The following is a 21,833-nucleotide window of genomic DNA, read 5'->3' as shown; positions in this document are numbered from 1 at the left end:
GTGTGTATGTATGTTCTCTTCCTCAGACATGTAGACTGAGGGGAAAAATAAAGACCCAATTATGCTCCGTAAATAAATCATAAGCAGTGTGAACAAGGTTTCCCGTTTCCATAGCAATGGCCATGCTCTGGTGGCAACAAGAGATCGAGGGGTTGACAAGGGGGCTCAGGGCGCTTCCCAAATCACCGACACATTGACTGTCAGGCTTGAAGGCTGTTAGAGACCATCTAATCCAGTCGTCTCCAATCTTCTTGGTACCAGGGACCAATTTCATGGAATACAATTCTTCCACAGACCGGGGGTGGGGGTTGGTTTCCGGATGATCCAAACGCATTACATTCATCGTGCACTTTCTTTCTGATCCAGCGCCGCCGCTGATCGGACAGGAGGTAATGGTCCACGGCCCAGAGGCTGGGGACCCCTGGTCTAATCCTCAGTCCCTGCCCCGAGTCCATGGCCCTGAACACTGGGAAACTGTACAGCATCTCTGTGATGCAACATTGTATGTGTATGCGTGCATCCATAGCTTCCATCATATTTTGAAAAGAACCTATACCCTCCAAATGGTAGTCTAACCATCTTATCTTAAAGATGAAGAATCTAAGAGGCTCCTTCAAGTTTTTGCAGCTGCAGGCTGACAGAGTCAGGACACCTTCAGGCCCAGAGGAGGGGGTGGGGGGTAGGGGAGTGGGGGTGGGTGCGGTGGTGGTGCAGCTGTGATGGGGCCCTGGCCTGTGGGTGGGGAGGTCTGGTCTGAGGCCACAGGGGAGGGTGGGTCTGAAGGTTTTGAGGGGTGGGAGGGCGCTTTGCCAGCAGGGTTACCAGATATGTAAGATGCCTAGTTAAATTTGAATTTCAGATAAATGAATGTTTTTAATAGTGTCATTATGTTTCAAACGTTACATGGGACATGTAGCGGTTGGTGGTTTAGTCGCTAAGTCGTGTCCAACTCTTGCAACCCCATGGACTGTAGCCCGCCAGATTCCTCTGTCTACAGGATTCTCCAGGCAAGAAGACTGGAGTGAGTTGCCATTTCCTTCTCCAGGGGATCTTACCAACCCTGGAATCAAACGCTGGTCTCCTGCACTGCAGGCAGAGTCTTTACCAACTGAGCTACAAGGGAAGCCCTACATGGGACATACTTATACTCAAAAATTATTTGTTGTTTATCTGGAATTCAAATGCAACCGGGCATCCTGGTTTTGGGTGGCAGCAGGGTGTGGGGGTGGGGGTGGGGTGGGGGTTGTTACTGTTTTTGCTCAATCTGGTAACAGCCTAGCAAGCAAGCTTCAGTTGCGAAGCCAACACTGAAGTAGCCCCTGATGGATATTAATGACTCAGTGTGCCTGACTCAGACTACCTCTGGCCTCAGTGGAGCCCATGGAGGCCCTGGCCTGCTGACAGAACCTGCGTGGTTCTCTCTGTGGCCTCCTGGGCTTTGACGGAGGAGTCCTCGGGCATGACAGATATTCTGTATGTGTATGGCCTCTCAGAAGATGACATCTCACGGGTCTGTGAAGAGTGAAGATCAGATTTATTTAATACAACACCCCGCAGGGCCCCTGCACTGCGTAGCCGAGGAGGACGAGGAAGGTGGCTGCAGCGGGGCATGCTCACTAGTGCAATCCCGCCACGGAAGGGTCACAGCCCCTCGTCCACACTCAGGACACCATCAGAAACATCTGAGGACCTCGGGAGACCATTCCTTTTAGCAAGGAATAAATAACAAAAAATTAGTAAGAAAAATATGCATTTCATTTTTCTATTAAAAAAAAAATTTGCTGGAGGCAGCCATCTTCCTGTCCTTTGGCCTTCAGCGTGGTAGAGGAAAAGAAAGAAAGGGGATAGAAAACCAGCCTAAGAACACCTGTGCTTTGTCCAACTTCATTTTCTATTTGGTGCATTGCCCAGAAATGAACCTTGTCTTCAAGTTGGCATCTCAAAAGAGTCGCTCCCAAGCAGCTTTGTTCTCCCAGTTGTGGCAGGAGAGGTCATGGAGAGGACAGGGTGCAGCTGTCCAGTCCGTGCTGAGCACTTCCAAGGAACAAGGACTGCCTAGAACCACAGACCCTCAAAGCACCACAGGCAAAGAGAAAAACTAGCCCCTAAGCTAGGCCACTCTCTAGGGGGGACTGACTGCAAAACAGAAACCGGCTTCTGTACATGAGGGTACTTGGACAAGTTCTCGATTTCTACACAAGACAAAATATTCAAGTTTCAAAATATCCCAATGGCCAGTTTACCCTGAACCTCTGGCTGCCACTCTCCACTCCCGAGGATGCTCCAACTTGCTGGGAGGCAGGCTGTGTGGGAAACTAACCAGCCCGTCTGTTAGCTCTTTATACCCAACATAAAAGTAGTTAAGATGGATTTAAAAACTGGTGGCTTGGCCTGACGAATTGCTACGTTCGGTGGGAGCAGGGCAGGTCCATAAATAAGCGCACAAAACTCTTGCGATACGGGAATCATCTGTTCTTCTCGGAATGTGGGCATCCTCCCAGGCAGGCGCGTGTGCTCACGGAGTCCTAAGATCCGTCCAGGGAGCCTTCCGTTCTCTGCAGTGACAAGAGACAGGACACGCTATGGTCACACCCTTCAAGACTGAAGACTGGCTTGGTGGAAAGATACACAAAACTGCACCCAGCACTTCTCCAAGACGGCACAGCAGAACCGTCATCCGTGGGCACCCCCCACCCTGTGGGGGCAGCTCCTGCCCAGATTCATTCATCTTTCTCTCCATGTCTGTTCTGTGGGGTCTGCAGCCTCTGTTCCCCACATACACGCCGCACAGCAGACTCTCAACCAATTTCATCAAGCACCCACACAGGAAGACTAAGAAACACCCGGTGTCTTACTCCAACTCTATCTCTAAGTTAACGTTCTCTGGGTCTGTTTTGTTTTTTTGTTGTTGTTGTTTGCCTGTTTGTTTGTTTTTGGTCATGCCTCTTGGCTTGCAGGATCTTAGTTCCCTGACCAGGGATTGAACCTGTGACCCCCTGCAGTGAAAGCCCTGAGTCTTAACCACTGGACTGCCAGAGAAGCCCAGAGGTCTGTTTTTAAATTTAAAAAAATGAAAGACCAAACTCAAATGATTAAATTTTTAAAAGAGTTCTAAATTATATGATTCTGCCTTTAAAAAGAATGAAATTCTGATTCATTTCAACATGGATAAACCCTGAAAACAATATGCTAAGTGAAATAAGATAGACACGAAAGGAACAAATATTGTATGATTCCACTTAAATGGGGGTATTCAGAAGAGCCCAGTTCCTAGAGACATGAAGCAGGACGGTGGCTGCCATTCTGGGAGGCAGGAGGAACAGGAAATTAGGGCTCAACAGGTGCAGACTTTGGGTCTGGGATGATGAAAAGTTCTGTGGATTTGGCAGTGGTCACACAACAATGAGATTGGATTTAATGCCACTGAATGAATGGTACGCTGAAAGATGGTAAACTTCATGTGGTGTGTATTTCGCCACAATAAAAGTGAAAAAAAAATTATTTTTAATTCCATGTGCCAGCTTACAGTGTTCTCTGACTGTTCCATGTGGTATTTGTGTTACCTACATGCTGCTCCATGAGGGGACCTCCGTCTGACCCAGGCACTGGTTTTCCTGCTGAGAATGCAAGGAACTGCCCCCAAGAGTTTTCTATACTATCAATTACTGACAAACAACACTGCCAAGAAATAGAAAGTGGAAGAGGTCCTAACGACCTGCAGAAGGAGTTGAAAGGCTAGAGAGGGGTGGATTTTGATGAATGGATGGAGCAAAGGGGCAAGAGGGGAGCAGGCTGGGAAATTCCCGAGTAGAGGGCCCCCGGGCAACAGTGAGTCTGGAAGAGCAGGCAGCACCTGAGTGCATGACACTGGGCCCTCTGTGAGCACTGAGGGTACCCTGCAGTAGGTGGAAGCCAGGGAGGCAGGAGAAGTTGTGGGGACTGGCCTGGGTCTTGGGAACACCATGATGGGGTTCTGTCTGTCTCCCTGAGGGTTGGCTGAGATGGAGTCCCTGTTTCGTTATGGTCCTGCCAGGTCTGAGGAACCTCTCGGAAGGATGCAGGTCTGTGGGGCTCCAGCTGGAAGGCCAAGGCTCTGTCTCCTCCTTTGCCAAGAGAGACCCGCGCAAGCAGGCCAAGAGAGCTGTGCTGGCCCCCGGGGGCTGGAGGCCCGCCAGCCCTGGCAGCTGCCCTTCCTCCACTTCCTCCACTTGGCCCGGAGGAGTGACCCTGGTGTCCAGCCTTTCTGCAGGCCCGGGACCAAGTCCTCCACCAGACACCTCCGCTGCCCTTTCCAGGGGAAGTGAGCTCAGGGAGCTGCTGCAGGAACAGCTCCAGGGATGGGAAGGGCAGGGCCACAGTTGTCCAGACTTTGGGGGTTTTGAACTAAAGGCTGACACACTCCCATCCAAGGCTGTGCTTGCCTGCTTTTAAATCAGAGCCCAGCTGTCAGACACATGAGAACCGCCAAGAAATCAGCCCACTTTTGGCCAGAACATGGTGTGGACAGTCTCAAGGGTCATTTTGCTTCTAACACTCCTGGGATTTCTACTTCCTGCTTCTTGAATGTGCCTCTTCTGTGCACTTCCAATGAAGCAGATCTGTGCTGGGTGTCTGCTTAATCCTTGCAACAACCAAATGAGAGGGTTCTATTTCCTCCAGTTTATAGATGAGGCAACTAAGGTCCCAAGAAGTTAGGAAATCTGCCCAAAGTGACATGTCTAATAAGGAGCTATCAGGGAAGGGTCAAGTTTTAATGTGGGGCTCTGCTTCCTAAGTCAAAGGTTGGCTTGAGTTGAATCCTGGGTCTTGGGTAAGCAACTGCTATATTCTCCTCATGTGACAGGGGCCTTTTAGGGCCAAGCAAAGTAAATTCCCGATCCATACCCTATGCTGCCAGAGTGTCTGAGGAAAAGAACTTTAAAATAGATATCTAGGTTTTCCATGATAGTTTTCAATCTGCAAGTACTTTGCACAAGTAGTTCTCATCTAAGAAATGTTTCTCATTCTTAAGAAGCTTCTTGCTGTTGCTGTTGTTTCAGTCACTAAGCCATGTCTGATTCTTTTGCAACTCCATGGACTGTATAGTCTGCTAGGCTCCTCTGTCCATGGGATTTCCCCAGCAAGAATACTGGAGTGGGTTGCCATTTCCTTCTCCAGGGGATCTACCCAGCCTGGGGATCAAACCCCTGTCTCCTGCACTGGCAGGCAGATTCTTTACCATTGAGCCATGGGGGAAGCCCTAAGAAACTCCTTAATAGATAGATGTTACTGTTTTTGCTATTGTCATCACCATCTCCATTTTATAGATGGGGAAGCTTAGGCTTGACTAGAGAGCTGGAACCCAGACCCCAGCCTTTTGATCCCCAATCCTGGGCCATTCCCATCGTATTCCAGCTGTCTGCTGGCTCCTGGGAAGGAAGGAGGTGAGCTGTAACTAGGAATTGCCTTTTTTTTTTTTTTTTCAGTAAGAAGGCAAGTTATTTACAAGATCCTGAGAGCCACACAGGTTCAGATTCATCCCTTTAAGTACAGGCTGTTCTCTTTCATGTTATCTGTCTGCCTGGGCCACAAACACGATTTATAAACAAGGCAAAAATGGCAGAGGAAAAATGAAGTCAGAATGTGCCATTGAAGCAAGTCAAACAATACTAAATTAGTATTTGGCTAAGCGGCTATCTCATTGTTAAGATATTTCCTCCAATATGTTTTCAGAAGCAATGGCTATTAAACAACTGGGAATGATCGCCAGGTTTGATTTCAGGAAGGAAATCCCCTCCCATTTCCTTCTGGGCATTTCAATTAATTTTCTCCTGACCCTTGCCAGCTGATTATTAGGGAAACTATACCTGTGTCGTTTATAAACAAGATGCTTTCGCGTCAAGATTCCAAATGCCTTTCCCAACGGCTGGGAATCCCTGTGCTCCCGCCAGAAGACTTAATTATTTTGGGGGGCAGGACCAGCCACGGGTGAGCTCTCAGGAGCAGACTCCTGGGCCTGCTTCTGGGCAAACGGAAAGTTCTGTCTGTCCTAGAGCTCGGAGCCTCTGTCCAGAGAGATCGTTTGGATTGAAGACAAAGTAAATAAGTCGGTCTCGAGGTCCAGCAGACCTGCCTTGGGTGGACACACCATGATTAGTGCATCAGCAGAATATCTCTTTATTTGGGTCCCACAAGGTCCATGGAGCAAAGTTCTCACTTTCCACACTCTCAAAGCTGTGATGGCCGGGACAGTGACATCACTCTTGGAGGGAGTCTTGCGGTGTGGACTGGCTGCGGAGCTTGGAGATGTAGGTTTTCCAGCCCTGGCTCTGCAGTTAACAAGCTGGGTCATCCTGGGCAAGCTATTCTGCTCTAAATTGACCTCCCCCCACACCCCCAGTGTCCTTCAAATGCGATCGTCTCTGATTTCAGATATCTGAGGGGGCTTAGGCTAGAAAAAGACATTCATTTCATTCCTCTTTTCCTTAAATTGATAGCCTTCCTCCATCACAAGAATGTCAGCAGCTTCCTGTCTAAGACATAATAAGTTCTCTGTTTTACAAGAATTCAGACTCGGGCAAAACAAAGGAAGCTGGGGGCCCATTGGAATGGGCTACCAGCAATCTTGCTGAAAGTTCTTCCCAGACCTTAAAGAAGCAATCTGAGAGGCAAACACCTTATTCCTTAAGATGCTAGCTGCCCAGTTAACTTCTATGCTCCTGGGCAGCTCATAAAGAGGTGGAGAGTGGAAGATAAGGGGAGATGGGTCTTTGCAAAACTTGAACTTGGACCTCTGAGCCATTTTTTTTTTTTAACTACACCATGCAGAATCTTAGGTTTCCAACCAAAGATTGAACCCATGCCCCCGCAGCATTGGGAGTGTGGATTCCCAACCACTGGACCCCTAGGGAAGTCCCCTTCTGCACTTCTTTTAAGCATTCCTATCTGCCAAGTGGCAGCTTCCTAAATTTTCCACTGGCTACAGAATGAAACCTCATGATGAGGTACTTGAGTCTTTTCTAAGCAAGCGCTACCTCACCTTTCCCCCCATCACTCCTCACGGGCACCCTCGTCTGCTCCCATCCTGCTGCCAGAGCTTCTGCCATCTCCCCAGCCCTCAGACCTCAGCCCCTGAAGATCTTTCTACCTGGACGTGGCTGTAATGGGCTCGTTCCTCATGGCCTATCCGCATGATCCTTTCCTTGGGGAAGAAGCTGCTAACCAGGCAGCATGAAGCGCCTCGCTTCTGTTTCTGTGGTCTCTGGAGCAGCAAATTTCTCACCTGAGATAATCTCCCTGATTTCCTCACTGGGTCAAAGACCTTCCATGTCCCCCACAGCAGAGGGTCTGGTATGTGAGGGTAACTACACCCCCCGAATCTGCACTGCCCATCCCACCCCCGTCACCCCCCAAGGACCTGGACTCAGAGGGAATATGGACTCTGCTCATCTAGAACTGAGCACCCTAGATTTCCAACCCTGCAGGCCCTTTCCGGGCTTTCGTGTCCTAAGTGGGCTGCGAAGGAATGACGGAAACGGTGGGAGAGAATTTCAAAACCACAGTAGGCCTAGAAAATCCGACAGCCTGAGCACCAGGCTGGTCAGAAGAGCCCAGGGTTCTGGGGTAAAACAGACAAGGCTAGTCCAGGGGTGTCCTTGCTGGGGCTGCAGAAAATGGAGTAAGCCTGGAAATATTTCACTGTTGAATGGACTATTTTTTAAAAAAATAATGCATATGAAACATGTACTTACAGAATATCTGTTTTCCACGAAATCTGCAAAACAAAGGATAAGGCAAAGGTGAGCAGGATGAAGAGCACAAGGAGAGTTAGGCTCCCCATGCCAACGTCTCAGAGGCTGGGCAGGCCAAGGAAAGAGACAGCGGGGAGGTGCGAGCTGGCCGTGCAGGAGACCCCAGCCCTCATGCCTCCTGGGTGCCCAGGTTTATGGCTCCTCTGCCCACAGGTAGCTTCCCCAGGACCCTGTGGCTCCATGTGACAAGCATATAAAGTTCCTGGCAGCCCATTTGACATTTTAAACAGTTGTTTTTTTTTTTTTTAACTTAATAGCACATACTATTTTAGAGGGGAAAAAAGAAACCTGAAAATTATGGAAAAGTAGGAAGCAGGTAAAAATTCTCTCTGGTTCCAAGGTTGACTGAAATGTCTTCCAGTCATTTTCCCATAAGAGTAGAGTTTTTTGTGTTTTTTTTGGGGGGTGGAGGGTGGGGTGGGGGAAGTTATAATTATCTAGTCTATGCCATTTTAGAGCCTCTCTTTTACACATGGTGTGATTTTAGAAACATAATTGTTAGCAGCTATTTAGTCCTTATTCCACGAGTATGCAGTTGTTTATTAAACCAGTTCCTTACTTTTAAAAATTTAGGTTCTTTCCCAGTTTTTGCTATTTTATATGATGCCGCCAGTATCCTCTCTGGGAATAAAGCTATTTGCATGGTTCATACTAGTTTGACTATTCCCAGGAGTGGGATCCATGGAGCAGAAAGCATAAACAAGGCCAACGCCCATGGCATATAGAGTTCAACTGCTGTCTGAAGGGCAGGGCGCCACATCCCCTGGCCCTGGAAGGCAGCATCAGCCCAACTGTGTGGAGATCACACAGTCTTCTTGCTGGGGGGCATGCCGAGACTTGTCCAGAAGGTGAGAAGGAGGGTGAGAAAGCCCAGGGGAACAGGAGACCTTCCATCAAAGGTGAGTGACCACCTGCATTACTTAGAGGTGGTTTTTACTACAAGAGGTGAGAGAGGGCTGTGATTAGCCCTTGAACAGGACCAGACTCCACGAACAGCAGAGTTTCTGAATGGGGGGGTGGCCTACCTGCTATGGCTGATATCCCAAATAGCCCACTATGGCCCTAGCTCTGAAGACATGGAATCCTGGGGAAGGCCCAAGGGAAATGAGAGTTTTGGGGGTGGTTGCTATTCTTGAAGGTGGTGGAGGGCCATACCCTCCTCCTTACCCCCAAATCCTCATTCTTCCTTGAGAGGCAATCCTAGGGACCTTGGTTTCTACCCGGTCCCCTCCACCGCCCCCCAAGTTCAAGCCCCTTCTGAATCTTGGCTGTCCCGGGGCCCGACTGTCACAACAGGAGTCACAACCTTCTGTTTCTTTCTTGAATTTAAAAATATCCTGTTTCCACCAGTCCACTTCCCCCTCAAACTCTGTCTTATCACAGCTCCATTGTGCGTCTCTTCTAGAGGGAACAGGGCCAGGAGTTCCTAAGGGGCCCCCTTCTGTCCTGGCTAGGCCAGAGGCAGGCGTCAAGGGCCAAATGGATGAGTCAGCCCGACCAACAAGTCAAGCCATTGTGTGAACTTCCACACATTGAGTGAGGCCGTGGGCAGCACCCACCCCCCAGCCAAACCTGACCTGGAGGACCCAAAGGACCCCATGCTTCCCGCTCCTTCAGAGCCCCAGGGCTTCTGGAATCAGACCCACGAGAGCGAGAGCCTCATTTCCTAATGCAATATAGACTCGGAATACCAACATTTGAATGTAATACATTTGATAACGTATTATAATAACACATTCATAATGTATTATTCTAATATCTTCCCCCCTGGTGGCTCAGAGGTTAAAGTGTCTGCCTGCAATACTGGAGACCCGGGTTCGATCCCCGGGTTGGGAAGATCCCATGGAGAAGGAAATGGCAACCCACTCCAGGATTCTTGCCTGGAGAATCCCATGGACAGAGAAGCCTGGTGGGCTACAGTCCACAGGGTCACAAAGAGTCGGACACAACTGAGCAACTTCACTTACTTACTTACTTATAATAACACTGATTATACTGATAATACTGATGGAGCACCAAGCTACACACACTTGTTGTTGGTACTAGAATCTTGTGGGTAGTGTCCCTTTTTTTTTTTTAATGGAGTAAGTTTTATCTCCTTGAAGTAGCAGAGGCCACCCTGGGGGCAGGCTAGCAGTGCCCATGGGCCTAGTTTGCTCTGGGCCTCTCAAGATGGGTGTGGAGAGGGGGCACAGGCCCTCAAGTGCTCTTTCCTCCCTCCCAGAGAGGGCATGGCACAGGGCCCTCCTCTGATCATGACTCTCCATGATCAGCCCCTCCCTGGTCTACTGGAGTTCTCCCTTAAGAAGAAGCCTGGAAGTCTGAATTCCAGGCAAAGAGAAAGTAGAAGAGGGAGGCTGAGTGAAGGAGGTGGGCCCTTCGAGGCCCAGAAGACAGAGGTTAGTGTCTGGAGCAGGACTTGGCATCTCTCCCTAGAACCACAAGTCATCAGGTGGGAGGTGCCCAGGACACCTCCAAGGAGGGACACACGACTTCTAGGGAGGAAAACCAGCTCCTGTCTTGGGGGAGTCACAGGAAATTAATTCCTTTAAACCAGAATTTCTTAATGCTGGCACTACTGATATCCTGGGCTGGATAATTCTTTGTCAAGAGGCTTGTCCTGTGTGTTATAAGATGTTTACCAGTATCCCTGGCCGCCGCCCATTAGATGCAGGAGCAACCCCTTTCCCCACCCCTTGCCAAATTATGATAACCAAAAATGTCTCCAGACACTGCCAAAGGTCTATTGCGTTGAGAACCACTGCCCTAAACTGCAAATCTTATCCTAGGCCTGAGTGCTCTCAGAGGGAAGAACTGACTGTGTTGTTAATTAATTATGAGAAACCACTTATGCTCTGATCTTTAAAACTGGAGTAAATATATGTTAATAAGTTATGTTTTGGATGAACTGCAAACCATTTTATAAAGTACTTTCAGGATACACTGGAGCCCTTTGAAACCATCAAGTGCTGAATCAGAGTGAAGGTACAAACTTCCTGGGCTAGCCAGGAATTCCAGTTCACACAAGGCTCAACCAGGCTGAGTGCAGCTGATGACTAAGCCATGGCAATGCACTCCAATATTCTTGTCTGGAGAATCCCATGGACAGAGGAGCCTGGTGGGCTACGGGCCATGGGGTCACACAACTGGAGGGACTTAGCATGCATTGCTGACAAATCCTAATCTCGGGCAAAATAAGTGGAAAGGAAATAACTTGAAAGACCTAAAGTGCTAAGCTTGCAGATCTAAATTATGAGGCAATTGTCAGCATTTTCTCCACTCCTGAGAAAGCTGAAGTTTCCTGAGAGGCAAGATCTCCTTCTCCACCCATTAATTCCGGCTGTGTCTTCGGGGCTAGTTCTCTTTTTCTCCTGAGGCTGACTTCAGCTTGGTCTCTTTCTGATAAAGTCTTCTTAGTTCTGAGAAACCCTCTCCTTCCCTCCCTAATAGGCAGGGAACATGTAGCAAAGAATGGTCTAATGGCTGAAAGTGAAGCAGCTCAAAGGTGGAGAGATTTCCTTGCCTAGGACGAAGAGTTAATTGCTGGGACAGGAAGACGTGTGTGTCAGCAAGTTAGCCAAAAAGTTCTTTCGGGTTAGTCTAGCCGCTGGTGTGGCAAACCCAGACAAACTTTTTGGCCAACCCAATAGAGGAGCACAGGGAACTCTGCTCAATATTATGTAACAACCTAAGTGGGAAACGAATTTGCAAAAGAATAGATACATGTATATGTGTAAAAAAAAAAAAAAACCAAAGTAACTCCAATGGGAAAATAAGCTTTAATACAAATTTTTCTAGTTACGCTACTATAATTAGTACTCTGTGGTTCAGTTTGCCAAGTGGTTGGTGTCTGACTCTTTGCACCCTCATGGACTGCAGCATGCCAGGCTTCCCTGTCCTTCACTATCTCCTAAAAATGATTATTTCAGGTGTTGGAAGAGTTAAGAGTAAGAAGAAACACAGCGCCATTTGTGCTTGAGCCACTGTTAACAACATATTAATAATTAATTTGAATTTTTCAATACATTTTCAACTATCAGAAAAACAACAGAATAGCAGATGTGTAAGACTGTGGTCAAGACTCAGTGGGAGGTAATGAGTTGGAAGAGTTGCCTCCTTTCTCCTTGTTTTATAGAACTCACCTGCCCACCACAGCCCTTATCCACTCAACGGCCATGTGCATTCCTGAGACACACCGAGATGTTCACCTTGCAGCAACTCCGCTGAGGCCAAGGGCATTTTATTGAGAATTAATGAGGAAACTGGGCTTCCCTGGTGGCTCAGTGGTAAAGAATCCGCCTGCCAACGCAGGAGACTCAGGTTCGATCCCTGGGTTGGGAAGATCCCCTGGAAAAGGAAATGGCAACCCACTCCAGTATTCTTGCCTAGGAAATCCCATGGACAGTCCATGGGGCTGCAAAGAGTTCAACAGGACTTAGCAACTCAACAACAAGGAAACTAATTGGTGACAAGAATTGGGGATGGGGCAAAGTCCTACAACCTGATGAAGGTGGAGCTGAGATCAAACCCCAGGGCTCCTACTGAACATGTTTTCCATCGGGCTGCAGTACAGAGAAGCATCCAGGCTGGCCTCGGACCAACACAAAAGCAGCAGCAACACAGTGCAATGGGTCCTGAGACCCAGGACTTAATTCAGATTTGAAGGGCAAACTTGGAGTCAAGGATGGGTAAAGGATTAGGGTGGACTCCAAGGGACCCCGGGGTGACTCTTAGAAGTGACTGAGTCCCCACCCCTCATCAACAAGTTCCAGGGCGTGGGTCGGGAGTGACCAAGGCATAGACAAATGACCATCACTTCCAAACACAGGACACTGAGGCTCTGAATGTTATGATTGTAAGGCCACTTAAGATCATTCATCCAATCCCCTGATTTGACAGATTAAAACAATTGAACATGGTCAAATTCACAGAGACAGAAAGCAGAATGGTCATTGCCAGGGGTTGGGGGCAGGGTCTGGGAAGTTATCGTTTAGTGGGTAAGGAGTATCAGTTAGGAAAGATGAAAAAGTCCTAGAGATGGATCGTGGTGATGGTTGTATAACAATGTGATTGTACTCAGTGTTACTGAAATGCACACTTAAAAATGGTTACAATGGCAAGTGCTATGTATTTTTACAGTTAAAAAACAAAAAACAAAAAACTGAGCTTCGAGCCTAAAGCCAAGATCTCAAAGACCTGGTGCCTCCCATAGCCCATCAGCTCCCCAGACACTCCTCAGCCTGCAGCCTCCAACACCCTCTCCAGGGCCCTGGTCCTACCCAGAGCCCCACCCTAGAGCTGCTCCTTGGGGCCAGGCCTGCCCGATGCCCTTTGGCTTATCTAGACAAGCAGTTTTCCTTTGTATCACTCAGGGGGAAAAGGGAGTCTAAGTGCCAGAACTACGTCCTGTGAGCCATTTCCCAAAATAGCCAGCCCTGAAGTGATGCGTGTTGGAAGAGGATGGGAAACTGAGAAGCTAAGGTGGGGAAGAATGAAACACTAAGAAGGAAAGGTCAGACAAGACCCCGCCCTGTACTCGGCTTACTCACTGAGACCTACTTCCACTGGGGCCTTTTATTTTTATTGTGGGTCACACCCTCCCCTTAAAGTACACACACACACACACACACACACACGTTTCTGGGTTATCTCTACTAGCCAGTCCAGAACAATCACTCCAGGATTGCTGGGGAGTAAGAAAGACTCTACCCCTTTGAATGAGAACCAGAGCAGAACTCAGAACATCTAGAAAATGGTTCTAAAAGCATATGCCCGGCCTGACAGCAGCCGCACATGGGAATTTGTTAGAAATGCAAGTTCTCAGCCCACTCCCAACCTACTGAATTAAGGGTGGTGCCAAACTACCTGTATTTTAACCCGCCTGCAGAAGCCCTCATCAAGATTCGAGCCCATGCCCCTCATTCCACAGAGAAGGTGACCGAGGTCCCGAGAGGCTCCCTGACTCACCTGGGGTCACCCAGACCACACCATGCTATTACTCTTACTTTGTAAAGAGCAACAGAGTTGAATGCTCTAATCAGGCTGATGACAGTGGAAACCAGTTGGTTTGGCAACACAGAGAGGGAACATGAAGCTTATGAAGGGCATCGCACTGCAGCCAGGCTCCCTGCACCCCATCCCTGCTCTGCCACGGACCAGAGTGAGCTATGTCACCTCTGGGCCCATCTCCCCATCTGTAGGGCAGGAATAATAACGGAGCCCCCATCAACCCTGTGATGGGTTTGAGCGGCTGATAAAGGAAAAGAAAGAAAGAAAAGGGAAGAGGAATCAACCAAGGCTCCCAGCCTCCTCCTTTGGGCAGCAGACAAGTGGGAAATGTTCAAAAAGAGGAACTCCCTTGGCTTCCAAGACGCTGGCTTTTGCAGCAACGATGTGGTTTTGGCTACAAGGCCCAGGGCTTCCTCTACCCATCTGACAGGAGCTGGCTGCCAGGTTAGAGACCAGACTGTAGAGAGACCCAAGCCCCAGTTGACCCCTGATGGCCCAGAGGGTGCCGCAGGAGTGCCCCGGCCTGGGAGTCCGGAGCTGGCTCTCGTCTTGCGCTGGGCCAGGCACTGAACTCTATGGCTCGAGTTTTCCTTATGCATTTTTTAGCTAAAATGGATTGACTGCTCACCCTGGTAAGAATGGGCTTCCCTTGGTGGCTCAGACGGTAAAGAGTATATCTTTAATGTGGGAGACCCGGGTTCGATCCCTGGAGTGGGAAGATCCCCTGGAGAAGGGAATAACTACCCACTCCAGTATTCTTGCCTGGAGAATTCCATGGACAGAGGAGCCTGGCGGGCTACAGGCCATGGGGTCGCAAAGAGGTGGACTGCTGTCTCATCCCCTTCTCTTATTTAGTCTCTTCTCTGTTTAATAGTTGAAGAAACTGAGTCTCAGAGAGGTGAGGCATCTTGGTCAGAGTTGCACAGCTGGTGATGCGGCAGTACCAGGGCAGGGGCTCAAATGTCTGCCAGCAAAACAGGGCCCTGCGCCACCTCAAATCTCTACTGGGTTGGGTTCTGTGGTCTAGCTTATGGTCTGTTTCGGCTAGAGGGGAGCAGGCGGGTTCCAACAGCCGGGGACTGAAAACTCAGGCATCTAGAACCACCCTGGGGACCCTGAAAAAACGCACTAGAACAGTTGCCCTAAAGCAGAGTAGAAAATCAGAGTGTGTCACCCTAAAATAAGCCACTTTGGCATAAGGGTCATTTTGAGCTGGAGGCAAATAAGAATCAACGGAGGCAAGCTTTCCAGGAGCTTCCCTCATTCTTTTTCTTGTTAATTATCTGTCTTTTGTCAGGCTAATCTGCAGGGTCCCTAGACACTAGCTCTTGGGAATCCACACAGGGTGAGACCTTCACCAGCAGCCTGGGGCCTCCCTGGGTGGCCTCAGGTGACCCGAGAGCCCAGGCCTCCTGTAGCCTGGGGTTCCTGCAGTCTCCACCCTTCACCAGCTGCCCTTCCTCAAAACCAAAGGAACTCATTTGGTGATCAGGAGTGTGGAATCCAGCTCTGGGGTGGGCCAGTTTTCAGTGAAAGTGAAAGTCGCTCAGCCGTGTCCAGCTCTTTGTGACTCCATGGACTATAAGTCCATGGAATTCTCCAGGCCAGAATACTGGAGTGAGTAGCCTTTCCCTTCTCCAGGGGATCTTCCAAACCCAGGGATTGAACCCAGGTCTCCCACATTGCAGGTGGATTCTTTACCAGCTGAGCCACAAGGGAAGCCCAAGAATACTGGAGTGGGTAGCCTATCCCTTCTCCAGTGGATCTTCCCGACCCAGGAATCGAATCGGGGTCTCCTGCATTGCAGGCAGATTCTTTACCAACTGAGCTATCGGGGAACTAGCACTAACCTCGGGAAACTGTTTTAAGCTAAGTCTCGTATCCTCATCTGAAAAATGGGATTTATTGTGGAGGACTGAAAGAGGTAATGTCATATAGACCACTTAGCACCAACAGTAAGTGCTTAATAAATGTTGAGTTTTTGCATAACCAAAGCAACTGAAAGCAAACCTTCTCAGGGACCATGAGGAAAGCAAAGGGCATTTTTATACAAGTACCCGACAGGACCAACCTTGAGCCCTCTCTGAATTTCAGCTTTCTGTTACACTGGAAGAACGGAGGGAGGCTGTTTCTGAATTTGTGTTTTGCTAGCTCTGAATAATACTAAGAATGCAAAATGAGACACTGAAGCTAAAAATCCTCCAGGAAATGGTTTTCAAAAATTATTCGGTCAGTGTCAGATTCCCCACGGGGCTGAGTTTCTGATCTAATCATGAAAATACCACCTTTTAAAAGATTGATCAAGGGGCGATTCCTAGTTGAGATAACAAGCAGGCTCTTGAGGTAAGACAGTGCTTTCCAAATACTGGCAGCATCAGAAACACGTGGGACCTTGTTGGGAGTACAGATTCTGATTCTGTGGGTCTGGGTTGGGCCTGAGACCACCGTTTTACCTGTCGTGGACCTCCCTTGGTGTAGCCAGGCTTTACTGAAGTTTCCTAGCCTATTTGAATAATTCCTTTTCCAAGAATCCACTTAAATAGAGGCCTATTGTACAGAGAAAGATATCTGCATAGTGACTGTTTTCCCTCGGAACGTTTGTGCTTTTGGGGTTGTGACTTATTTTCAGTGTAATATATCACATAAGGAAGGTGGCCAGTAATATTGTAATAACTCTGTTTGGGAGCAGATGGTTACTAGGTGGTGATCATTTAATAATAAAATGCCAAACCTTTATATAGTAAATCTGAATGTAACATAATACTGTCCATCAGCTAGATTGCAATGAAGAAATAAAAATAAATAAAAGGGGTTCTTGGTAGATTTCATTTCATGATAATGAAATAGAAAAATTACACCAAAAAACGAGATTGTTGGGAGTGATTCTAGTTTGCTCTACACCTGAAACCAACACATTATAAATCAACCATACTTGAATAAAAATTTTTAAAAATAGATAACTAATAAGAAACAGAAGGAGAAGGGGGTGACAGAGGATGAGACGGTTGGATGGCATCACCAACTCAATGGACATGAGTTTGAGCAAACTCTGGGAGATAGTGAAGGACAGGGAAGCCTGGTGTGCCACAGTCCACGGGGTTGCAAAGAGATGGACAAAACTGAGCAACTGAGGAACAATAAGAACCTGCTGTACAGCACAGGGAACTCTATTCTAGACTCTGTAATAGCCTGTATAGGAAAAGCATCTGAAACGAGTGGATGTATGTATGTGTATCACTGATTCGCTTTGCTGTATGCCTGAAGCTAAAGCAACATTGTATACCAACTCTACTCCAATAAAAAATTTTTTTAATTAAATAAATAAAAGTGGTTCTTTGTGGATTTTATTTCATGAGAATGAACTAGAATCATTACATAAAAATGAGATTGTTAGGCACGGCCGAAGTTCCTTGTCTGCCCAGCCCTGGGGAAAGCTCTCTGAGAGGAAGCAGTGAAGGCAAGGAGTGAGGCGGGGTCTGGGCAGAAATCACAGGAAGAGGAAGTGAATCCCTACCCGTCTCCCTCGCCCAGACTCAGCGTGCTCATCGAAAGGATGTAGCTAATATCCTCCAAGCAGAGGTCTGACTTTGCCTGAGGCCTTCAGGAGCCTGGCGCACCAGGGCCTGTGTGAGGAGCGGGCGAGGCCCCTGAGAAGAGGCGGGTAGGACTGCACTGCCTTTGTCTGGGTCAGGAGTGCCCGGACGGCTGCTGGGCACCTCGTGAGCACACAGTGGCTCCAGGACACGCTCCAGTCCACCCGGCCCTTAGCTGGGCGTGAACGAGTGAGGCTCTGTCTGCCTGGCAGGCAGCCCGCCCTCAGTAAGTGTGCAGCGACTACGTAAATAATACACATGGCCACTTTCTCAGGGTGGAGGGGAGAGACTGTCGACAACTCCAGTCCAACGCTGCACTCTCTTTGGTCGCCTTTGTACCTTCTTTCCCCGGTCCACACCCGAGATCCCATGGATGAAATTATAGGAAGTGCCCTCCCCCCGACCCAGGCTGGGGGTGTGGGGGACTCTCACTCACCAGGATCAGCTTTCCGGATTTCACTGTATACCGTCTCCGTGCCCTTTGTTCCCAGACCTGGAAAGGGGCCAGGCACAGGTCAGCAGACAGATCAGCCACTGCTGAAGCAGGAGAATGTTGGGGTGCCCCAAGCAAGGTGGTGCCCCATGGTCCACCCCATGGCCTGCCCCAGGAGTGCTGTCTGCAGCAGCCCCTGGCGTCCTTGTCACCACTGAGCCCGGGCCACTTCCTGGAAGATCTAGGTCTCTCACCCTGGAAGTATGAGACCGACAGGCCACTGTGGGACCCTGGACCCTGGGGGTGTGGGTAGAGGCGCCCCCCCATGCAGACCTGGAGTCTTCAGCTCTGCGGCCCCCTATCTCCTTCTCAGCCACTGTGACCCTGTGTCCAGTTGTTCTGCCAGCCCTGTCCCAAGAGGCTGGGACAGGGTCTTCCAGTCACCCTTGGGAAAGTCTGGGTTAGAGCCTGGGCATCACTGAGACTCTAAGGATCTGCGGAGACCCGCTCACAACACTAGACAGCTGCGCTGGTTGATTTCAAATGCCGAAAATCTTGGCCTCAATGCAGATTCTGATTGAGACGGTCCAGGGTGGGCCCTGGCACTGGTCTTTTAAGAGCTTCCTGTGCGTGCTCAGTTGCTTCAGTCGTGTCTGACTCTGCACCCCATGGACTGTAGCCTACCAGGCTCCTCTGTCCACTGGATTCTCCAGACAAGAATACTGGAGTGGGTTGCCATGCCCTCCTCCAGGGAAGAGCTTCCTAGGGGGTTCTAAGATGCAGACAGTGTTGAGATCCTCTGGTCTGGACTCTTCCTGAACAGCAGACAAGATAACCAACTTAAGGTGTAGGTCACACCCAGAGGAGACTCAAGGGTTTGGGAGACAAAGAACGCCCACTACGGCCATCTGTTTAAATTGACGTCCATGCACAGGTTGTGTATATACTCCTGTGCACACACTCACAGTGTATCTACATGCATTGCACACACACTCACACCCTCAGGATGGAACCTGCCACTTCCCTCTCATTTGCACCAGAGACCAGGAGGCCTTATTGTAGAAAGACGCCTGGTGCTCTGTGGCCAGGATTCCCCCTCTACAGATCAGGAAACGGACCCCCAGACTGGGTGACGCTTCCTACCACCATGGGCAGTGCCACCTGGACGTCGCCTTCCTCAGTGGCAGATGGCCAGGGCACATACATTGATTCTAACTACACCAAGACACCCTCAACTCAGCAGACTCCCCTCTCCCATGCCCTGACCCTGCCTGCACTCCTCCACTGACTGCAAGGACCTTTTGTTTTGACCCATTCCTCCTCGTCCTCCGAGCCCCAGGACAGGCTTTGCTCCTACACTTGGGTGCACACACCCTCACACATCTACATCCTCCCTTACATACGCCCCTCTTTCCTGGGCCCTGGGCAGTTTCATGGGCTCCCACAGCACTTCGGGGACACTTGCCCATGACACTGACCCTACTTGTCTCCACAGCTGTCTCCCCTGGTGGACCCCCCACTCCTCTAGGGCAGCGTCTTGGGTCTTGTGCGCCTCCAGATTCCAGACCCTGTGCATCTACCTGGAGGCATCTATAAGGTTTGATGGGATAGTGAAGACAACAGTCAGTCTCCCTGCAGGGGTCTCTGTCTCAGACCTTCCGGAAGGTTTGACATGATCAGCCTGATCACTGAAGTTTTAGGTCTTAGGATGAAAATCACCATCATTCACTACACGCACAAATGTGGCGGTTCCTAGGTCATGACCTGAATGCTAGGAGAAAGCTTGGAAGGCAGTTCAGTTCAGCTGCTGAACTTGGGGCACGCGGGGTGTCAGGACCTTGCAGAAGGCATCATAGTGACTCCCCCAGGGCACCAACAGCAGAGTGGCTGAGCTACAAGGCACCCCGCCCCACACCGGGACACCCATCTTTCTCCAAGAGGATAGCAGAGATACCCACACACTCTCCACTCTCTCTTTATGGCACGAGACCTGGGGGTGTAGAGGGGAGCTGCAGTGATCCCCATGTCTGCCAGGGCGGGGGGAGGGGGATGGTGTCTACCCTATCCCTGAGGGACTCTCCACTCAATGTCAGGCCTGGACATGTCACTCATTCAACACGGTCCTAACATCTACTGTGTGCCAGGCACGGTGGAAGAAGAAAACGGAGTGGGGACCTGGCTCCAGCTTTCGGAACTCCAGGCTCCGGGGCCGGCGGCATGCAAACAGTGCTGTGATGGAGGCTCTGGAACACTGCACGCTGCACCAGTGCACTCCTCCACAACAGGGTCAGCAGAGGGAGGGAAGGGGCTGCACAGCCAAGCCTGGGGGCCTGCACACTCTGGGGGACCCCACCATGCCCAGGCACATAAAGGGCTCCCAAGGGACCTCTGGTCACCTTGGGGATGCTCTGACACCCTCTGGATCCAAGGAGCTGCACTTGGCTCCCTTTCATCCCATCACTCTGTGCATCAGCCAGGGCACAGGGAGGTTTCACTTCTTGGTTGAGCTGTCAGAGTTGCAGCTGCCCCAGTGGAACCTCCCCAACCCCACCCTCCTGGCTCCCCTGGGCATGTGGACGAAGTTTGCAGCTCACTGAGGGCTTCCCGCCTCCTCGGGCTGCTCCGTGGCAGCAGCTGCCTGCTAATGACTAAACCAGGCCAACAGGCTGTTTGTCTCTGCTGTCAGGGATGTTTCCGGAGGTGCTTTGTTTGGGCTTCTGTTTTTCTCTGTTCAACAGAGAAAGAGATGGCTTCAACGTCACGGGGTTTTCCCAGCAATTGGTCTCAGAGCAAACAGGCAGCAAACCGGGATTTAACGAGTTCCTTCCCACCCCTCCTCCATTTGCGAGTGACCACTTGGGCAGCCGCCAGCCATGGTTGGAGCTGGACTGGTCCCCTTTCCTTCCTCCATCCCGTCTGTAGAGGAGGGAGGCCTGGACAATAGGGAACTGGGTTGGCCAAGACCAGGTCAAGTTTACCAGTGGCCTTGAACCCACAGTCTTCTCCCTGCCTAGTAATGCCCCATTCCCCACCTGCAGGAGAGAGCAGGCAGACACCATCCTGGGCCAGACTCCCCAACTGTCCCTTAGCTGTCAAGGAGGCTGGGCCCAGAAAACAACTGGAGTCTTTTAGAGATTTCCCATTTTTACCCCAGTCTGCCGAGGCCCCTGCAGCCCACTCAGCACCTTTGTGCAAACTGGGGAAAGTTCCCCCGGGGGTTCCGACCCCGCAGCTGCATGGCTGGGCACGAAAGCACCCCTGCTTCATCCGGTCCCGGGGATCCTCTTGTCCCTTCAACCCCTCCCTCCCTCCCTGCAAGCAAGAAAACCAGATGCTGCCAACGTGGAAAGCTTCCCCAAGGAATGGAAAATGGATGCTTTTCCGAGGACAAAGCCCTGTTTCCTTCTTCCTGCTTCAGTTTCCTTCAACCCAGAGCCTTCCAGGCCTCGTGTGTAGGCCTCACCACTCCACCCCGCTCTGGCCCAGCCAGCACAGGGTAAGGGTGGGGCCTGGCCCTCTGGGACCAGGATGAGAACCTCGAGGGGCCAGGGACTTCCCTGGTGGTCCAGCGGCTAAGACTCCACGCTCCCAGTGCAGGGGGCCCAGGTTCAATCCCTGGTCGGGGAACTAGATCCCACATGCCGCAACTAAAAGTTCACATGCCACAACTAAAGATTCTGCGTGCTCCTGCAGGCAGCAACTAAGACCCGGCACAGCCAGATAAATAAATAAATATTAAAAAAAAGAGAGAGAGTGATCTTCAAGGCCAGAGCCCAGGGCAATCACTGTCTGCTTGAGCGCCTGGTGGGGCGTGGAGGACAGGGGGCTTTTTCCCACGCACATGCAGCCCTGACCTCTTGTGCTTCCCTTTTCCTTCTAAGCCTGAAGCCCCCTTAGGAGGAAGTGAGCTGTTACTCATGCGATGGAGCCCACGAGGCACAGGGATGGGGGACCTCAGGCCAGACCCGGGAAGGCTGGCGAGGAGCCTCCCTAAAGTCCCGCTGGCCA

At 50.2% G+C, this 21,833-nt stretch overlaps 1 protein-coding gene across 11 annotated transcripts in view; it reads right to left on the bottom strand.

Moving 5' to 3' along the window:
• Positions 1–1,513: 1,513 nt before the first annotated feature.
• The window catches only part of PECAM1 (platelet and endothelial cell adhesion molecule 1), a 109,097-nt gene continuing 88,777 nt past the window's right edge, over positions 1,514–21,833 (bottom strand). For 5 of the 11 annotated variants that reach the window (XM_086356913.1, XM_086356916.1, XM_086356912.1 and 2 more), the window contains 3 exons: positions 17,829–17,885; positions 7,731–7,753; positions 1,514–2,555 (listed from right to left, as the gene is read on the bottom strand). In XM_086356913.1, coding sequence (XP_086213039.1) covers positions 2,526–2,555; positions 7,731–7,753; positions 17,829–17,885 — 110 coding nt within the window. In that variant the 3' untranslated portion in view covers positions 1,514–2,525. The remainder of the gene's footprint in view (positions 2,556–7,730; positions 7,754–17,828; positions 17,886–21,833) is intronic. The other 6 variants (XM_086356908.1, XM_086356911.1, XM_086356907.1 and 3 more) reach the window with 2 other exon arrangements.

The sequence above is a fragment of the Bos grunniens genome, chromosome 19, assembly GCF_055505025.1.
Source record: "Bos grunniens cultivar Pamir isolate PY7600 chromosome 19, Bosgru_T2T1.0, whole genome shotgun sequence".
NCBI lineage: Eukaryota > Metazoa > Chordata > Mammalia > Artiodactyla > Bovidae > Bos > Bos grunniens.
Note: the sequence above shows the minus strand (reverse complement) of the source record. Positions and strands in the feature narration are given on the sequence as shown.